Source organism: Dipodomys ordii, unplaced genomic scaffold (genome assembly GCF_000151885.1).
Source record: "Dipodomys ordii isolate 6190 unplaced genomic scaffold, Dord_2.0 Scaffold5, whole genome shotgun sequence".
Classification (NCBI taxonomy): domain Eukaryota; kingdom Metazoa; phylum Chordata; class Mammalia; order Rodentia; family Heteromyidae; genus Dipodomys; species Dipodomys ordii.
The window spans coordinates 10310089-10331369 of record NW_012267221.1 but is presented as its reverse complement, the minus strand read 5'-3'; the positions used below and the strand labels follow the sequence as shown (position 1 = coordinate 10331369).

The following is a 21281-nucleotide window of genomic DNA, read 5'->3' as shown; positions in this document are numbered from 1 at the left end:
AAAAGTATCTAAGTAAAGGTAGATGGCTATTCTTCCATTCTATCTCTTAAGCTTTGGAATGCCCTAGGGACTCAGACCTAAGTTTATATACTCTCTGGGTGATCTCAGCTAATAATAATATAATATATTGTTCAATTTCTTTTGTTGAATAGTGTCAATTAATATCTCTGGACTGTTTTCTCTCTGAAACTCCAAATTCACATCCCACTGACTCAAATCTAATATGCTCAAGCAATAGTCTTGTATTCCCATCCATTTCTACTTATATCTCTACATGGAAATCTGTACCCCAGTGCTCAAAAGTCTTAATCTCATCTGTGATTCTTAATATTCCATTTCCCAGTACCTTTAGCTGTTGGCATGGCCAGAAAGCACTGGCTTTCAAATATGATCAGTACTTTTACAAAAGTGTCCTAAAATCCTAATTAATTTCTCTGCCTCTTCCTCTTTCCTTCCCAACTCTTCCCCAATCTAAACATAAACCAGGCTGATTTTTCTAAATATAACTTCAGATCATGTTACTCTTGCATAGAAAACACTTCAGTAGCTTCGCATTCCACTTAAAATTCAGAATCCTAACAGTGGCTTAGAAGGCCCTGCATGATCTAGATCTAACTCTGCACTGCACCCACACCTTCTGGACCTTACACACCACTGCCCCCACCCACTCTGCTCTAGCCACAAGTACTACGTCTTCCCCTGAGAGACTATAGTATGTATATACCTCTTACACTCTTGCACTTGCTGTTCCCTTTTCCTGGTACACCCTCCCCAACCCCAGGATATCTGCATAACTCACTCCTGAACTCCACTCATGGCCCCATACAAATGTCATCTTAGAGAGAACATCCTTGATGACTCATTTTAAAACTGAATTCTCCTCCCTTGTCATCTATTCTTCTGCATTAATTTTCCTTAACTTTTATTTATCTGTTGACCTTTTTCACTTCCTTTCTGGATGAAAACCCTATCAGAAATTAGATGTTTTCTTCATTTCTTTAACCTCAATGTCTGATGCAAGTCACTCAAAGATTACTGGTTGAATAAATGAGTTGAATGAGGAAGCAATCTACAACTACAGCTACTAAGCAATATATACCATGCAACTTAGATGTTGTATAAGGAGGCAGACATGCCTAACTTGGAGGCTCTAATGTAAGTTCTGCAGCCCCTCAGAAAGTTTGCCTCCTTGGTTGTAAAATGTGGTGTTGGATTAAATGATCACAAAAATCACCTCAGCTTTCAGAAGCCATGATTGAATGTCTCTGAGATTTGATTACTTTTCACTTTTCACTCTCCCTGACACTTCATACTTGTAAATACAACATCCTCAGTATATACACTCCCTTCTTAATGAATGGCCAAAAGAGAGGAATTAAACAAGATTGCCGACAAATTCATTTCAACAATATCAACACATGACACGATCATTATGTAATTTTTAATGCCCAAACTGAAAATAGACGTTCCTCTTAAAGAAGACATGACAGTTATTTTTTAAAATCCACCTGGCATTTCAATTAAGAAGGAGATAACTAATGTGTTTACCCTGGAATACTTCCCTGCCTCATCCTGTTATAAGGACATAGGATGCATCACAGCAGAAAATAGCTTATTGCCAATTTGAGTAGGCAGCTCTGCTACAGAAAAAATGTTCACAAAAGTGACTGAAGTGAACACTGCCTAAAAGGAGTTAATGTTGTTTATGCTCATAGGTACCACCTAATTCCAAACAATTCACAACAAACAGCATTGATAGTAGTTGCTTTGTGGCCCAGAGGGTGGGGGGAAGGGAGTGTTCTGTGTGTCTCCCTTGGCCTTTGGCTTCTGGTTTGGTTCAGCCAAAGGGGAACACAGGAGAGCAGAATAAAGAAAGAGAGGGAATTGGAGAATTTTTCCCCAATCCTTTGTTGTTCTGTGGGACTGTGTTGACTAGCTCTGTGTGTGTGTGTGTGTGTGTGTCTGTCTGTCTGTTCCACAAATGTTTTCACGGGGTTTGGTAGCTTTTCCCACCTGAGCCTGTGCTGTGTTTGGTCCACAGGTGGTAAAGCAACCAAGCACTGAGTGATCCCTTGTGATTATCCTGCATCCCAACCTTCCTGTCTCATTTGTCCCTTTATTACATTCTTCTCAATTTATCCTAATTTTGATTGTGCCATCTGTTTTCTATTAGGAATCATTAAAATGGGAAATCAGTGAGAGAACCAGAGACAAAATGAAGAAGATGGGAAAATAGTTATGTCAGCAAATGAACAGTAAACAAGGGTGTTGTAATTGAACTTGGCTGAAGTTAAAGGAAAGCATTTAGCTTTTCCTTGCTAATGGTAGACAACATGGCAGCTCACCAGAGTGGGAGCACATGTCAAAGGAAAGAATAAAACACACTCAATAGTTCCTTCCTTCCTTTTCTTCTTTCTTTCCAGTCCCTTCCCTCCCTTCCCTTCCCTTCCCTTCCCTTCCTTCCTTGCTTCTTTGCTTCTTTTGTTTCCTTCATTCCCTCCTCCCTTTTCTGCCTTTCCTTTCTTCCTTCTCTCCCTCCCTCCTTCCATTTCTCCCTCCTTCCCGTCCTTTTTCCTTCTCTTCTCATCCTTCCCTCCCTCCCCTTTGTTTCAATGCTGGAGATTAGTTTTTGCTAGGGCATTATTTTCACTAGACAAGTGCTTTACACTGAACTATGTCTCATCCCCTAAACTGACTTCAATTTGAAGACCAAAGATCTGGCTTTCATTTCTTACCTAAGTAGAGACTTACCCAATTTTTACGTTATAAATGCCCTACTGCCCTACAAAGTAACTCTATTCATGCCATTTTTTAAATTCTAAACTCGAAGTCAGTCATAACTTGAAGCACACAGAGTGTTATACCACAGGCTATAGAAGAAATGTCATTGGATAAAAGAGTTTTGAGAGCATGAGTGACTAAATGTCCATGTCCAGAACAAAATAGTCTGATTCTGGCTCCTACAAACAACTTGACTCAGAGAAGTGTCAGGTCTCCATGCTCTGTTAGGATTAAGTGTCCCCACACCCCCACATGACTTAATAAATTGGCTAGCTAGCTGAGAAGTGTCATCATTGTCTATTCAGGTACTTAGAGATTTATATAAGCTGACATATGAAACGTATTTTTGTAATGCTACCTTTCTATATTCTTTTTCATATGATCAATTTAATAAATATATGTCTTACATGTTTCTTCTGCAAGATGTAATTCTAGATACAAATAAATATTCCTGTAAAAGAACATCCCTTACATTCTAGATGTTTATGCAAATGTATCAAAAATTATATGACAAAATACAGGTGATTGTACATGCTTTTAATGGTGCATGCCTGTAACCATAGCACTCAGACGGCTAAGGGAGGAAGATTGTGAGTTTGAGGCCAAACTGAGCAATATAATGAGACCTTGCCTCAAATCTGTATCTATATGATTTGTAAATGGATTATATAGAAAGATGACTTATGCTTCAATTGGTCATCGTTTTATGTGATAGAAATACCAGCACTGTTCTTAATGAAGTGATCAGAAAAAAAGTTTAAAAATTTTAAAAAGTGAATATTTTTTTATTGTGAAAATACTGTACAGAGGAGTTAAAACTACATGGGCAAGATAATGAGTACATTTCTTATCAAGCATTGTTGCCTCCTCCTTTGTTTACCCTTCCCATCCCTTCCCATCCTTCCCCCCACCCAATCCTCCCTGCCCTCCCCACCAAAGTTGTAAAGTTCGTGTTCGACATAACAACTTGTACTTCTCATTGTTGGAACGGGTCCACCTGTATCCTTATTTAAATGACTTGTTTTTCCCCTTCCCCTCCACAAATTATACTGACATCAGATATCCTAATTTTTTAAAAAATATTTTAAAAAATAGGGGAGTTGAATATTCCAGGCCAAAAGTAGAAATGAGATCTTTTAAGTTTCAAGGAACTATCTAAATAAATTAGATGCTAGGAAATAGACTAGCAATATACTTTATCTTGATTGTTTGGGGGATGTGGAACTGAATACTGTGAGATTCATATATCATATCTTCTATGTGTCTGGTTAAGTGTTATGGCCTCCTGTTGGAAACTTTATTAAAGCTCTCAAGATAATGACCAGGGGACAATGTGCAGAAGTCTGGTCACTCAAAGGGTCAATAGTGCACAGATAACATGAAATTAAAGGGTCTCACTTTCCCTTATATTATGCTTTAGTTCTCTCTGCTTTCTTTGTATACATAAGGAATTCTCATTTCATGCTGAATTTAATGGCTGTATCATATTAGTCTAAGTTTCTTAGAGTTCAACTTTGATGTATTCTCAAACCATAAACATCATGCTTACCAGTTAAGTTTTTAATAAGAAAAACATTGATTTCAAGATTACAATAGTAAGGAAGGATATAAAAATGATCTTAAACCTCTAGGGAAAAATAATATAGCATTATTTTGGCACATGAATATATATGGAGAATAGTTTATTTCTTCAGTTTATTTACACTTATACCGGCTTAACTTTACCAAATTGAATAAAATATGTGAAACTATGAAAAGGAACATCTTGTGTTCAATACAAATCAAAGGCAATAAGAGGAGTTGGCAGGTACTGAGCGCTGGTGTTGTTTCTTTAGAAACCTCATGTAGAGGTTATAAATTCAATTCATCACTTTCTAAACATTCACTGGAATATTTTAAGGATCACTCAAAAAGCCTAAAAGTCAGTGCACATTTCTATATTTCAACAAATGTCCCAAAGGGCTAGTTAAGACACCCTTAGTCTTAACTTTAATTTGAGGCTTGCAAGGCCAATAATTCCTGATCCACACTTCCTGGTCTATTAATTGATGAAAGTGAGTGGAACTGTCCTTAGGGAAGTATTTAGTTCAGACTTTACCATCCTGCAAATAAAACTACTGGCCTGGTTCCCATCCTCGATTTTGTTATTCTTGGACTAAAGACCAGAGGAAGCCTCTACTCACCTAAACATGATCCGTTAAACCCTATTATGAGTCAGACATGATGCAAGGTACTAGGGATGCAATGATAAATAATGTACATCAATATGGGAAATGCCATGATAAAGAAACATAAATAGTGCCCCAGGGGGTACACCTAGCTATATCTGGAGGAGGAGGAAGAGGAGAAGAAAGGCTGAGGGGACTGTGTTAACACTGATTCTTAAAGGATAAACAGGAGGGACTTACCAGGCAGGAAAAGGGCAGTTACAGGACCCATTCTAGTAATTGCCCACATGTCTAAGGAACAATCCAGGGCAGAGTTTCAAAAGGCAAAGACAAGAGTGTAATAAGCATAGGCAAAGAGCAGTTGGTGTGTTCAGAATGGAACTACTTTGCCCTGGCATTTGTTCTGCTCTTAAAGACTGAGCCTGACCGATAGGTGGAGGAGGGAAGACATTCTGCTGGAAGAAGCTGAGAAGAAAGCAACAGATGTTACATGATTGGTCATCTTCTTTCTATTACATTCTCCTTCTAAAGATCTCCTCTAGCCTTGTGGAATCAAAGAGCATTTTCAGTTGAGAAATGCTTAATGTAGACTTCCAGGACCGAATTCTCAACTGAGCTATGAATTTGGGCTTCCATTTGTTTTCTTGGTATCTCCACTTAGAAGTGGTATAGGCACATCAAGCATTGTTTGTTCAAACTTGAGCTCTTACCTTTGTTTTCCAAACTTTTCATCTCAGTTATTGAAATCAACATCCAACCAGTTGCCCAAGGAGAACCCTAGGAATCATTCTCCTTAACCATGGAATCCCTTAAAGAACACCCTGCCCTCCAACTCACAAGCATATCTCAAATCTGAACACTTCACTGTCTCTGAGTCCATGTGACTCTCTATCTTCTTCTGTTTAGTTTTCTTGTTAACCCTTCTACTATGCGTTTCTCTACTTAACTGTCAGAGTTTTTTGTTTTTTTTTTTAGTGGAACTTGTACCTTCTCACCTCTTACTTTAAACTTGTTAATGACTTTTCTTTGTTTCACAATACTAAATCCTCACCTAATTATCTAGTTCTCCCACAGTGGTCCAATATCACTTCTTGTCATAAGGCATCATACCTCTCCAGTTGTGCTGGCCTCTTCTGGATTCCCAGCATATGAGTCATCTTTTCTAGCCAATGCCCTTGGGGCCACAGCTTCCTGTTCTTGCACTGTCCCCTTTCCCCCTGCATGGCTTTCTCTTTCACATTTCCATCCAAATATCCCATTAAAGTTACTGTCAATATGCCTTCTAAGAATTCTACCCCAATTCTTCTAAATAATCTTCTTGATGATTTCCTTTTTTTGGAGCTAACACAACAGGTAATGTCTTGTTTATTTATTTACCTGCTTATTGTCTCTTTCCCTTTCTAGGAAGTTCTGGTATCATAAAGCAGAAGCCTCATCTATTATTAAATACTGTATTCAATGTACATAGTACAGATATCGAGCTTCAAACATGTGCTCAGTAACTATTTGTTGAACAAATGAATACCCAAGTCAATTGTCTATAACTTGATGAATAAGTATTATTGGAATCAAATATACAGAGACGACAAGTAAAATACAAATTAAAAGATTATTCGTCCAAGTGCCAGTGGCTCAGGCTTGTAATCCTAGCTACTCAGAAGGCTGAGATCTGAGGATCACAGTTCAAAGCCAGCCTGAGCAGGGCAGTGTGTGACTCTTATCTCCAATTAACCACAAAAAAGCTGGAAGCAGAGCTGTGACTTAAGTGGTAGAGTACTAGCCTTGAGCAAAAGAGCTCAAGGACAGCACCCAGGCCCTGAGTTCAAGCCCCAGGTACAGCACACACACCAAAAAAAGATGGTTTATTTGACCCTTCAGAAGGCACTGATGAGAGCAATTAATCTTCCCTGGATTGTTACTAATATATTTGGGCATTTACCACATGTCTAGAAATGTTCTGCTTTGCCTTATTCCCTGGTAAATTCCTCCTGTTGGGAAGGCAAAGAGTGGAAATGCCATGTTGAGGAAATGAAAAACTGAAGAATAGCAAGCATTCTCAGTCGTTTGGGGAAAACAACAACAAAAATGAAGGCTGTGGTGTTACAGTCTGAGATATCTAAACAAAACCCTTCTAAGCTTCTTTTAGTAGGAGGGATGTGTGTTTAATTCTATGTGAAGAGAAGAAAGAGGCAAAGACAAAGAAGATGGAGGCAGAGGGATGGATTAAGGTTCTAGAGAAGAGCACTGTGGCATGTGGACTGTAGTCCTGATGAGGCAGTGTCATCAACAGAAGGACTTTCTGCTCTGATGAGCAAGGGATCTTCTAGACCTGCTATTTCCTGTGATAAACATGAGGAAGTAGAAGAAGACACAGAGCTGAACTTAACAAAAATGTTGTGGAATATCATTATGAAAAATTGAGAGCCACAGACCAAACTTCATCAAGTGAATGTGGATTGGTTTGAAGATTTGACTAAACTCATAAATTTGATACCTGTTCCTACAATTGTGTCATCATTCTAATGGTTATTAAGTACTCACAATGTTCTAGACATTTTAGTTTCTTCCAGAAGTGCCAAGATAAATAAACCACAATTTCAACAATCTAGTGGGAGAGAGGGAAAAATATATACTAATGATCAAAGCATTGGGATGAGCACCAAACTAGAACAGCATTATTCAACTGGATCCCAGAGGACAATGGATGAAGGGGTCAGTTCTAGTCACAGAGTCTATGTTATAATTCAAGATTAAGAGGGAGAACTGTTTCCAGTGATAAAGAGTCCTGAAGGAGAAGGCATTTCCCTGGAATGGAGGAAATATGGAACTGTGAGACTGCCAGGGGCTGATATTGTCTAGAAAAAAGATAAAGATGCTATGATGGAAAAGGTTGAGGCTTGGATATTTGAATGCTTGATTAAGCCACTTTTGAGTGACCTGGAAATCCCCACATGCCCAGTGATAAGGATAGGTAAAGGGCAATCTATTCCATTAGTGCAAATGTGAAAAGTAGAAAGGATTAGACAGAAGAAGGTTATCATAAATTTTAAATGCCAGCTTGTAATGAAGAAAACGTTCAACCCATGACCTAGCTCCATGGCACATGTTACATGTCACATGAGAATGTGAAGACTTCACTTAAGAGAATGTCAGTGGAAAGAAAGTAGTGTTCTGAGAGTTGAAGGTATGAAGGATTTTGCGTGGATGACAGAGGTTCCAGGGGGATAAGTAGAGAGCATTATGAAGGAGTAAAGTGAGAGCTAAGGAGAGGGAAAGGAGAGAAAGAGGGATGCAGGAGGTAGAGGATAGATAAGGAAAAAGGAAAGGAAGGAGAGAGAGAGACAGAGAGAGAGAGCCAGAGAGAGAGAGAGAGAGAGAAAGAAAGAAAGAAAGAGGCAGAGGGATTTAGACAAGACAGTTCATAGCATAGCAGCAGATGAGTTACCAGACAGCCAGAAAGAGAAATAATTGGTTATAAGATTTCCCAAAGCCCCCAGTTTAGCATACTTCTTAGAACTAGCGTTGTCAGAGATTTGAGGATGTTAGCACCCTGGGATCAGTCTGCTTATATCTAGGTATTATCTGCAAAAGGGCTACTGCCCTTTCTGAAAGGCCAGTAAGTAAACAGTGATTTATTGCAACCTAGAGAAAAATACTCTAACTGAAACTGATTCCTTTTTAAAAGTCACTTTTTGAAGTCACTTTATTTTCCTCTGATAAGGAAAGACATATCCACTGGAAGAAATAAAACAAGGTAATGCAGAAATATAAAAACTGCTATAATTCTATAGACACAAAGTAATTATTGTGAGCATTTCTCGATTTGGCATTTATGGTAGGACTCTGGATTATTCTTTTCTAGTCAGTCTTTCCTCTCTTTCTCTCTCTCTCAATGTCTGTCTCTCTCTCTGTATGTCTCTGTTTCTGTTTCTCTCTATGGATATATATGTGTGTATATATATATATTTATTTACATATACATACATATATATATATATATATATATATAATCTCTCCCCTCCCTAATTCATACCTCAGTCATCTCTGGGGTAGTTATCACTTTACATTGAGTCATTAAACATAAAATGATGTCACTAATGAGACAGCAGAACTTCTATGACTGTGACCATGTTGCTTAGGATTGTTCCTTAGGAATCTTCTAAGAATCAGAGACCATATTTCTAGGTCCCATCAGGAAAGCCCTTAACTTCTCAGAAGAAGCACCATATGGGGAGTGAGAGGCTAATGAACCTAGCTGATCCCACAGTCACCGTGCTGCCAGTCACTGGTCTATAGTGTTCACCACTGGAGTCCATTGCAGCTTTTGCCAGCAAGATACAGTCTCTTGTACCAGATAGAACATGGAAGCCCAGGGTGGTAGTCCAGACCTCTGTACAATAAGTATTAACTTCAACATTAACCCAGCAAATTCCTGAAGTAGTTCCAGCCCCCTGAACATAGCACATGTATACTTTTGGTTTTCTAAATTTTATCTCTATTTCCAGAGAAGAGAAATAAACCAGGCATAGGAAGAAAATATGTTCGCTTTTGTGAACTTGATAAGCTTGACCTTTATTTTACCACATAAGTCAGGACCACTAAATACCACAACCTGATAATTTGTTCTTTCCCTCCTTCCTCCCACCCATCTCCTGCCACTTCCCCAGTAGCAAAACGTTTTCAACATCATGCTGTCCATTAGCATAAATAAGCCCGTGCTTTTAGAGTAAAAATAGTTTTAATGCTATATTTGTTAAATACTGCATTACCATAAGAGCAGAAAAATATTCTTGAATAACAGGTAGATCACATGCTTTAGAGACAATAACATGCTTTTATTGTGGTTCCCTGGAAGTTGATTATTTTAGCCAACATTAAAACCTTGGGTCTTAGCACAAGCTGTATTTCCACTTCAGAAATTGTTAAACCACAAGATTTCTTGGGGCATATAGCTTCAGGTTTTAAATTATTTTTCTCTTGCCAATATACTACAGGCAGTTTTAAGGAACAATAACAACAACAAAAAGAAGAAATGCCATTTAAATTCAATCTTTGTTATATGAACCAATGGATAATGTTACAGCTCTCCTCTCTATTTTAATCTGTTGTTAACTTAAATTTGATGTAACCTTTATACAATAGATAAGAAAATACTGGGCTAATAAAGAACAGAAGTGGCAAGAAATGGAAATGAGAGATCTCCAGCGTCTGGAAGAACTGAAGAAATTAATGGCTGAGCAGTCAGTGAAAGACAGAGAAAGGTAAAATACCCATTGAGAATTGTGTGATAATGGAGGTAGTAATAAAATCTCCTGTAATATGTTAGAATAAACAATATCAGAGACAGCATTTTTATATCTAATGTACCTATTCAATATTTATATTCACAAATGGATAAAATGATTTCTATCATGTATTTTAAACTCTCATTTTTATGCATAAACCTCTAGTTTTCCATTTTGTTCCTTAACTAGCTTCCTAGTTAAACCTCACAGAGGACCTGACAGTATTTGATTGCCCGCCGTGTGCAGGAAATGGTTCTGGCAGCTGCTGTGCCTTAATATTTTGATCCAGAAGGGGGAAATCATTATTCTAATAGGAAGGAAAACCATTTACTATGACTGGGAATGGAGAAGACAATGAACAATTATAAAGTGCCGTTTGGTATTCATATTTATTCACCACATATATAAAATTTTGTCTAGAATCTCCCATAAATATGTAACTTGAGAGTTGGAAAGGGCATTTGAGATTACCTAGCCCAGTCTCTTCATTTTAATATGAGTATACTGAGATATTATAACTATTTTCTGGGCTGGAAATGTGGCTCAGTGATAGAGTGCTTTCCTGGCATGCACAAAGCCCTGGGTTCAATTCCTCAGAACCACATAAACAGAAAAAGCCACAAGTGGTGCTGTAGCTCAAGTGGTGGAGTGCTAGCCTTGAGCAAAAGAAACTCAGGGACAATGTCCAGGCCCTCAGTTCAAGCCCCAGGACTGGCAAAATAAGTAAATAAATAAATAAAAATTATTTTCTATGATTACTGTGTCAATCAGAGTCTATCAGAAAATAGTAACAGTATAGCAAATATGAATATGAAAAGTATAACATGAAGAACCATCATAAACTCTAACAAGAATCTTTGTTACATAAAAAAATACATATAGGTAGGCTGGATGTCACTCATGCCTGAAATCCTAGTTACTCAGGAGACTGAGATCTGAAAATTAAGGTCACAGTTCAAAGCCAGTCCAGGCAGAAAAGTCCATTAGACTCCTATCTCCAATTAACCAGTGAAAGAAGTGGGATTGTGGTCCAGCACCAGCCCTGGGTAAAAATACTAAAAATGCATGAGGAGCTGAGTTCAAAAATATGAACAAACAAAAACTGAGAAATATAAAGAACAGTGGAGAACAGTAGAGAATTCTGAGGAGAGTTTCAGTAGAAGAAACACATTTGTAACTGGGGACTCTCTTTCATGATATGGATTCAGACCACATTGTAGACATTACAGTTAATATCCATGGCACGTGGAGAGAGTCATGGGTGGGCCAACCCAGAACCGGATTTCATCAACACCCATCCAGCAGGAAGAACCCATCTGGGTTTTGCCTAGGCATTCTGGAAGCTGATTACTGGGAAGCCTGCAAGACTCAAAAGAAAAATCTGATGGTGATGGTATCTCTAACTTTGATGAGAAGATGATTGTAGGGTGGCTGTGAGGATGCCAGGAGTGAAGTAACTCCGGATGTAAACGACCTGTGTGGCAGGAACAGCTGGAGGTCAGGAAGGGAAGTTCTCTCCTTTTGCAGCATCCTTCCAGCACCCTCCTCTAAGAGCCTGGGGATTCAGCTCCATTTTCACACGGCAGACGACGATCAATGGGCTTGGAGCAGAGAGACAGTAAATTGATATCAGGCAGAGTTATCTAGTGTAACTAGATCCTTAGTCATCTTTTTACAAGAGGTAAATTAAAGAGAGATCTTTCCTTTTGTAACACAAATCTCAGCAAGTTTCCTTCCAAGAGTGAAGTTAGTGATTACCTTAGCCACCTTAAAAAAAAAAAAAGGCAGAACTCAATCCTGTCCACTTAATTTTTCTGTCAACCTCATGTTACTCTGAGAAATAAAGCCTATTAAATTTGCTCCTCAGAGTGTGTATGTAATATATATATATATATATATATATATATATATATATGTATCTCTGTATATATATATATAGAGAGAGAGAGAGAGAAAGAAAGATGCATATATGTATATGTGTGTGTGTGTCTATATATGTCACGTTGGAAGACATATGTATTTTATGCAATGAGGCTTGCTGATATCTAGGAAGTTTCCTCCGTGAACAGTTATCTCAAAGTCTACTTAGCAAGACTGCAGAGTGAGTCTAGAGGTACAAACAGTTGCTAGGTACTTCTGAGAATTCTCTGGATGAAATGCCTATCACTTGCCAATCAGCTCAGTACTTTAGAGTTGTGTAAATCTTTTACTGAGAGACCCAAGAAATGCAGTAAAGCAGGGATTCTAGGTTAAGAGGTCAAGCAACCAAGGGGAAACCAGAAACACAAGTATAAATCAAGATAACAAGTAAATAGCAGAAAAATGGGCCATAATGTGATTCAAAAAATAAGGAAGTAGACAACAATTGCTAAACAACAAAATACTTAAGACAAAGTTAGTGGTCAAAGGACTAGTTAAACAGCCAACGACTTTTTTAAGGTAAGAGTAAAGAGGCCCAGGAATTGAGAAGGGCTGGAAGGAAAGAGAACAGATGTGGAGTCCTAGCATTAGCAGACATGCTTCTAATAGAATCATCCCACATAGCAGGGAGCTTCTTTATTACACAATCATTTCAGACTTTTGCTTCCTGTCCCAGTAATTATCAAGATTAGCTGATTCAGAACTTCAGTTGAAAAGAAGGAAAAGAAAATAAGATTAATCCACATTACATAACAGGAGAAAAATAGCCACACTATAACACAACAAGAAGGATGAAGGAGTAGGAGCCATGGAGCAGGGTTTTATTCTTTACTGCTAGGTGAATCATGGATGACCTTGGAAAATCATTTAACTTTTGCAAGGAAGCATCATTTTCTTTCTACTTAATGTTTCAAACATTTTACATAAAATACATAATAATGAAGATATTCTTATAAAAATTAAGACATTCAAGTTAAAGCAAGTTGTCAAGCTCAGTACATAGAAAACCCATGATCTACTGTATTAGTCAGCTAGGGCTGCCATAAGTGAACAGCATACTTAAAGTGGTTTAGACAACTGAAATTTCTTTTCTCATAGTTCTGGGGCTTCTCTGCCTGCAATGGGCAGCCTTCTCAGTGAGTCCTCAGAGAATGAGAGACAGCAAGTCTCTGCTGTTTTAGAAGGTACTACTCACCTCAAGAGGGTCCAACCCTTTACAAAGACCTCATCTCCTAAGATATTCAGGGTGGAAGGTATGAATGTATGAATTTTTTTTAGTACTACTGATGTTTGAACTCAGAGCCTTGCACTTATTCAGCTGATATTCTACCACTTGAGCTATACTTCCAGTCCAACTTTTTGCTGTTTAGAAATGGAATTCAGTGAACTTTTCTGCCCTGGCTGACCACAAACCTCGCGGCCTCCAGAGTAGCTACAATTACAACTACTACCAGTACTCAGCTCAATATATAATTTGTTTTATGGAAGAGGGGCATATTCAGTGCAACCCTTTGTGTTAAAAAAGTATATATATATATATACCTGTTGCCCACAAACTGCTACTTAATGGTTGCTGCTAGCCTAGAATGTCTTTGTGCCAATTAGAAAGATGCCCCCTTCTAGCATTAGAGTGCACAGAAATTCAAGAAAGTTAAAATAAGCCACCCAAACCATGGCTTGGCAAGCAGAGACAGCACTGGACATCCTGACCCATTTATAACCTGGGTCAGGAACCATTTTAGTAAAGCACAAACTTCAGAATGATATATAGTATTACTGAAAATAGATCTACCTAATTCTTTTGAGAGAGCATATATTATTCATAACTCTTCTGAAAATTAGCTCTGTAGCCATCTGGAATTTATTTTTATGAATGATGTGAGCTAAATGTCTAACTTCTATTTTTTTCCTAAATGGATGACCAACGATCGCAGTACCAATTACTTAATGATTCATCCTTATACATTGATTTTGAAATGCCACCTTTATTATACATTACATTTTGAGTTTTACTTTTAGATCCACATGGACTTTTGATTAAACTGGGAAAAAAACTCATCTAGGCCAAGTATGGTGACATACTCCTGCAATCCTAGCTACTTGGAAGGTGGAAACAGAAGAAAGATTAGCCCAGATAATGTTATCTGAAAAATAACAATACAAAAATGGGTGGTAAATTATGTAGGATTCTATTAATGATGTTCAGACACAGTAAGATTAAAAGAGATACTCTTAGGAGAGAAACACAAAAGCTCAATGCCTACATGCCTCTTTTATGTTTATTTAAAACAACATATATATGTATATATGTATAGATATATATATATATATATTTAATTTTTCACGATTCTATCTTCTTTTCTTTATGCCTGGTATATTCATGTGTATATCTTCAGGAAGGTGAAGGGCAGGTACAGGAGAAAAGGGTGAAAAAGTACAGCTCGGATCACTGGACACTGATAAAAGTGAATTGTACAACTTGTAAGAGGAGATGGGAGGGAGGGACCAGGAGAGAGTGAGGGAAGGGAAGACACTGAATGAAAGGAAATGTTCTTATTACCTGACTCATGTAATTGAAATCCCTCTGTACATCACCTTTATAATGATAAAATAAATAATAACTTTTAAAAGGGATTGGTGATATGGCTCAAGTGATAGAACACTTGCCTAGCAAATGTGAGATTCTGAGCCCTGAGTACTGAGAAAAATAAACATGTATAGTGCTATTTCTACATGGATCCATGGTACTCACTCATTGTTCTTTTTGAAAATAGTTATTCTTGTGTCATATGTAACTTAAAAATTCTGTTGACTTTGCACTGAAATGAAGTGTGCTGGCGTTTATCTTAAATCTAGTATCCAATCTAGGTCTTTGCTTCCAGTAGCTGTCTACTTCCAGGTTGCTCTGAAGTCCTTTGGAAAGGTTCATAGATTTTTTTTTCTGGTGAATGTTAACAAATTATCTTGGTAGAAATTGGTGAGCAGGGAAGCAGTTGATGTCTCCTTCAGTAAGTTCTGTGAGAAACTATGTCTGCATTAAGGAGATGTGGCTGGGGAGGCAGAGGTAGTGCGGAAGTGGACAGACATTGATGTGAAATTCATGGCACTTAGTTGTGGTGACTTGTTACCCTGAGGATGGATTCTCAGGGAAGACAAAGAAAGAAACATGACCTAGAATGTGGTAGAGTTTATCTGGCCTCCTGAGTTGAGTGCTTTAGCTATTGGGTTTTTCATTTTTTCTGTCTTCTAACAAATTCATTTGCCTCTAGTATTTTTTACTTTCTCTAAATCTTCAGCCATATTCTATAAAATTTAAATTGTTGCTTTTATTATTTAATTTTGAAGTAGTATTCATTTCATTTTTGCTATCCTGATAATAAATTGGTAGACATGTGGGTGCTTACCAAAGGTAAGGTTGTTAAGAATTTTTTTCTTTCCATGTCTTTTCATAAGAGTGGACTAGTAAACACTGCTACTTTTAAAAAGTTGATAAAATGTCTTTATTGAAAAACAATTATCACAAAAATGTTCATTCATGTATTTCTAGTTTTTCCTTTTTATTCTGGGGTATTCCACTTCAGTCTAAATGTTTGTAAATAATATATATCTCAGTGTTTCCATTTAGCTTCCCACCATCTAGTTTGAAGTTTTTTTTGTTTTTTTTTTTTTGGTCCACTTGTGGGATCTGAACTCTGGGCCTGGGTGCTGTCCCTCAGCTCTTCAGCTCAAGGTTAGCACTCTACCACTTGAGCCACAGCGCCACTTCTGTCTTTTTTCTTTTTTGCTTATGTGGTGCTGAGGAATCAAACCCAGGGCCTCATGCATACAAGGCAAGCGCTCTACCACTGAGCCACCTTCCCAGCCCCCCCACCATCTAGTTTGATACACCAATGAGCAGAAAATAATAGGGCTGGCATCAGAAATTTTTACCTACCAATCCTTTCTGTAGTGTGGGAAGGCCACAAGGAAACATGACTTCCAAGGAAGGGGAGGGGGAGGGGGAAGTATATGAAGTTAGAAGTATGGTTCAAGTGGTAGAGTACCAGCCTTGAATGAAAAACCTAAGGAATAGCTCCTGGGCTCTGAGTATTATATATATATATATATATATATATGCTACATCTATCTATATGAAAAATTCTGAAAAAAGTTATTTCTAGGTAATAAAGGATAATTTCCTTTTCTTTCTTTCTTTTGCAGTATTAGGGTTTAAACTCTAGGCAGGTATTCTACTACTGAAGCATGCCTCAGCCCTTTGTTTGCACTAGTTAATTTTGAGATAGGTTCTTACTTACTGCCAGGACCTGGATTACCATCGACTGTTTAGGCTTCACAGAGTTGCTAATATGGCTGGCACCCACTGCCACATCCACCTTCTTTCTGTTGAGATAAAGTCTTGGGGACTGCTCTGCCCAGTCTGGCCTCAAACCATAATCTTCTCAATTTCTTTTTCCCACATAGGCCTCATAGGACACCATGCGTGCCAGTGTGACTCATAAACTTTCTTGCTTGGTTTGTCCTTAACCTGTTATCTTTTTATGTTCAGCCTTTCACATAGTTGAGATTATAGGCACAAGCCACTGCCATCCAGATATTTTTCTTTATATTTCTACATTTTCTAAATTTCCACTGTGAACCTGCATTTCTGATATTAAGAAAAAGCAACACAGTGTAGTTGTTTTTAAAGCCTTTTCAAGTTTGTTTGTTTGTTTATCTGGTTGTGGACTTCAAATCTGGGCCAATTGGGAAATAAAGTGACACTAACCCAAATACAAATGTATCAAATAGAAGATATTCTTCATTTTTTTAAAATATAGTTGAAATCCTAGTTTTCAAAATATATTAGGAAAGGTAGGGGAGAATGATGGAAGGAAACATATTAATCAAGATGCATTATACTCATAAATTGACATGTTGAATTGAAACTCCTTCATACAACTACTTAAAGATAATATAAAAAATCCAACGTAGCCAGGTGCAGGTGACTCATGCTTATAATCCTAGCTACTCAGGAGGCTGAGATCTGAGGATCATGGTTCAAAGCTAGCCCGGGCAGGAAAGTTTGTGAGACTCTTATCTCCAGTTAACTACCAGAAGTAGCTCAAGTGGTAGAGCTCTCACCTTGAGCTGAAGAGCTAAGAGACAATGCCCAGGCCCAAAGTTCAAGCACCATGATCGACCCTCCCCCCCAAAAAAATCCAAAGTAGACGTAAGAATATGCATTTCTTTTATATTTAAAAACATTATTTATTTATGCATTGTCTAATTTCTTTTTTTGTATTTCAATCATTTTTTTTACTGTGAAAATACCATACAGAGGGGTTACAATTACATGAGCAAGGTAATGAGTACATTTCTTATCGAGCATTGTTGCCTTCTCCTTTTTTTCCCCTTCCCCTCCCTTCCCCTCTCCCTTCCCCCCCCCCCCCCCCGCCAGCCACTCCACTCCCCCACCAAAGTTGTAAACTTTGTTTTTTTTCTTGATTTCTACTCTCCACACACTTTTCTAGCCATCCCAACCTTTTGCTATTTTGATTCCCTAATTGCTTTTACCATCTTCCTTTCCGACCCACTGCTAGAACCTAACGATTCCCTCCCTTCTTTTTCATACTTTCTCTCCTTCCATGTGGGTCTCTGAGAATACTTTTCTCCCACAGTCTTCCTAAGTAACTTTGAGCCCTGGTTGTTACAGCATGTAGCTCTATAGAGATGCCATGGCTCTATCCTACTCTAAAACTTTCCTGAGGAATGGTGAAAGATTATGCTCACAGGAAGGGGGGATACAGGGTGGTTACAGATAGTTTCTTGCATCTGCTTAGCATCCTTGCTTCCCATTACTACTGAAAGTTACAGAGTACAAAAATCAGACCTTTCATTCTCCTGTACACAAGAGCATCTCTCCCTCAAAGATGATATTTTGTAGATGCTGGGTAGAATGTTCAATCTCCAACTAAAGTTTGGGTCTCTTTTTACAGTATTTCCTTTTGCAGTATTTATAAGAGTAAATATAATTGTGGCCTTTTCTTGTTTGTTTTTATCATCTTTTTCTTGTGGTTTAATAAATAAATTGCCTTTCTTATCTCATGTCCTTTGAAATTACCTTTTCAATGCTTTGAAGAACTTCTAAAACGAGATTTACCTTGCTAAATAGTTGTGGATATAATCTCATAACTACAGAACTGAAGCTGACAAAAATAGCAAATGGTAATCCAGGCTCTCAGAAGTTGAGCATTCACTGCTAAACCCCACAGCAGCTGTTCTTGAATTCTCTGTTAGAATCACCTGAATACAATGCCCACGCCAGACCCCAGACCAACTATATCAGTAATTTGGAGGATAGGATTCTAACCTTAAAATATTATTTATGAAAATCCTCATGGGATTACACACTACAATGAAGTTTGAGAACCATTTCACAAGAGTTCCTTCTATACCTTCTTAAGTATGGAACAAATTGTTTATTGAGTTTTTGAGAAGATCCCACCTTTTTAATAGAAATATCCATAATTTCTTCCCTCCCCAATGTTATACCTACACTGAAAATAGTTCAATATAGTTATGTAGATGGGAATTTACATTCATGGAGGAGTTTTGATCAATTTTAGCATTTCTTTTTAAGAAAAAGTTATGCATGATTCTAACTAACCAGTTGTGTGTGTATCTTAAAAAAATACATTAGTTGTTGGTACAATTTTTTTCCACTGTAGCAGCATTTTCCCGTACTGGAATACAGAAAATATTTGAAGTTTAAGGAGTTGGGTGGCCATTTGGGAAGAAAAAGACTAGTACCAGCTGGCTTCCTAACACTGAATTGGCTTTGCTAATCTAATGTGGGTCTTCGGTTGCTTGCCAACATCAGGGAACTGACAGTTACTTCATTTTCTCCGTAGTAAAACCAGATGTTGCTCTTTATTTCCCATGTCTTTTCTTAACAATGTGCAAATTTCAGCACGGTGTTTTGGAAAGCATGAAGGGCATTTGAAACGGCCTAGTGATTTGGATTTTTAAATAGTATCTTTAGTAAAGTGATTAAATCAGAAACTTTACAAATATTTGTTATGTGTTTACTTCTCGGCATGAGATTCCCCCAAATTAGTGGAAATGCTCTTGTTCATTAAATCTCTGTCAACCAAATCCTCATTCCAAGTGGATGTGCTAAATGATGTAGTTCAAGAGTCACTATGAGCCATTAAACAAATAGAATTCGTAGTAAAGCTAGCTGGCATATCTTTTCAATGTATAGTAGAAATGCTTTGCAAATTAGCATTAATTTAAAAGACTAAAAAGGATCTCATTGATAGGCAACATGCTGTTTTCCAGCCCATTGAAGTAATGTTGATAATGACAATAATAATAACAATATGTATACCTGCTCATCAGGATAGCACAACTAATTGTGGGGCATGTGTTCATAAACTGAGGCATGGTTGCACAGATTACTTTGATATAATTGTAATGTTCTCGAGAGAGCGTAGCTGAGCAAGCCTGATTGACAGAAGGAGCCTAGGAAATTTATGAATAGAAGGATGTACAGCCATTTTCATATGAAAATCAAACAAGTAGCTTGGGCCAAGGGGCAGATGGAGTACCAGCTGGGCACAGAAGGCGCAGCTGAGGGTCTTCCTAAAGGTGTTGGGTGATGATTTAGTTCCTAATGTATGCAAGTCTGGTTGCTCAGCTATGATCCCTTCTAAATCACAAGAACCTGAGAGTATCTTTTGTTTAGTAGCTCGAGCTGATTTTACTTTTTAAAGATAACTTTATGATTTTAGATATCAGAACTCATTAAAAAGACTTCAGGGCTTCTACTATATGGCATGCTGATCTGTCTGCTGCAGTTATGTAGGTTATAAAATGAATTGTCAGCAAGTACATACTTGGTAGGGGGTAGATGATATTCAGAAACACTTTCTAACACATTTTTATCTTATTATATTTCCTTAATAAGTATTATTTTTGTTTTTTAATAGCTCATTTCAAATAGGAGGACATCAAGGTGCTATGGAATGATGAGATTCAAAGTACCTCAAATTTTCAAAAGCTTGTTTTTAAACAAGTTTTTCAAGACAGAGTCTCCCTATGTAGTCTAGGCTAGCCTTGGACAGATTACACTTCTGCCTCAGCATCTTGAGTAATTGGATTAGAAGTAGCTATCACCACAACTGGTAAAATAACTTTGATTTTATTGCATCATTAATGCTACAAAATATTTGACACTTTCTTTTTGTACATAAGGTTGTTTTGAAACCGTATTTACTTTCTCTCATTCAACATTTACACCAATGTGAAGAAGTAATTGATTGACTGTTTTTCCCTAGCAGCAGGGGGACATCATAGCTCTGCTTCACACAGTTTTGTGAGTGAAGTAGAAGCCATTACTATATACTTTGTTGATGTCTTTTTCACCAACCCTTAGTTAGGGAGTTTCACTGAGCACTTTTAGATAATGGAATGCTGACTTGTAGACAAAGTTTTCAAAGATTTTACTTTAAAATCTTCAGGGGCAGACAGGCAGAAACTTAGCAAGTGTACTTAAATAAACCAGGCTTAAAAACATGGACTGGGTAAAAGGTAATGACAGCTTTCACAGAATGCCACTGCTGTAGTGGGTGCAATATGGATACATGGATACAGTACAGTACAGTGCAGTACAACACAGAATATGCATATTCTTTGTTGGGAACTACCCCATGCCCCAAATATACATCCACATCCCTCCCCCTACACACACATATTTACACATTTTTATGAGGTAATGTTAAGACTTAGAAAGTCAGTGAAGGGAGCACATTTGCAATCTGGTTATATATATATATATATATATAGTTACAGTTATAGTTATAGTTATGTAGATTATACAGGCATTTAATTTGAAAGTTATGAGGAACTATAGAAGTACATAGCCCACTCTTCCTGTATTAACTCTGATTCTGGTTTTTAAACAATGGTATTTATTCCTATTTGAATTTTGAAGTGAAAAGATTTAATTGGGGCTGGGAAGGTGGCTCAGTGGTAGAGTGCTTACCTTGCATGCATGAGGCCCTGGGTTCGATTCCTCAACACCACATAAGCAGAAAAAGCCGGAAGTGGTGCTGTGGCTCAGTGGTAGAGCACTAGCCTTGAGCTA

At 37.7% G+C, this 21281-nt stretch overlaps 1 protein-coding gene across 2 annotated transcripts in view; it reads left to right on the top strand.

Annotated features, from left to right (window-relative positions):
* Positions 1 to 21281, top strand: part of Ccdc148 (coiled-coil domain containing 148) — a 204469-nt gene that overhangs the window by 140385 nt on the left and 42803 nt on the right. For both annotated transcript variants that reach the window (XM_013028614.1, XM_013028607.1), the window contains one exon: positions 10092 to 10210. In XM_013028614.1, the coding sequence (XP_012884068.1) occupies positions 10092 to 10210 (119 nt within the window). The remainder of the gene's footprint in view (positions 1 to 10091; positions 10211 to 21281) is intronic.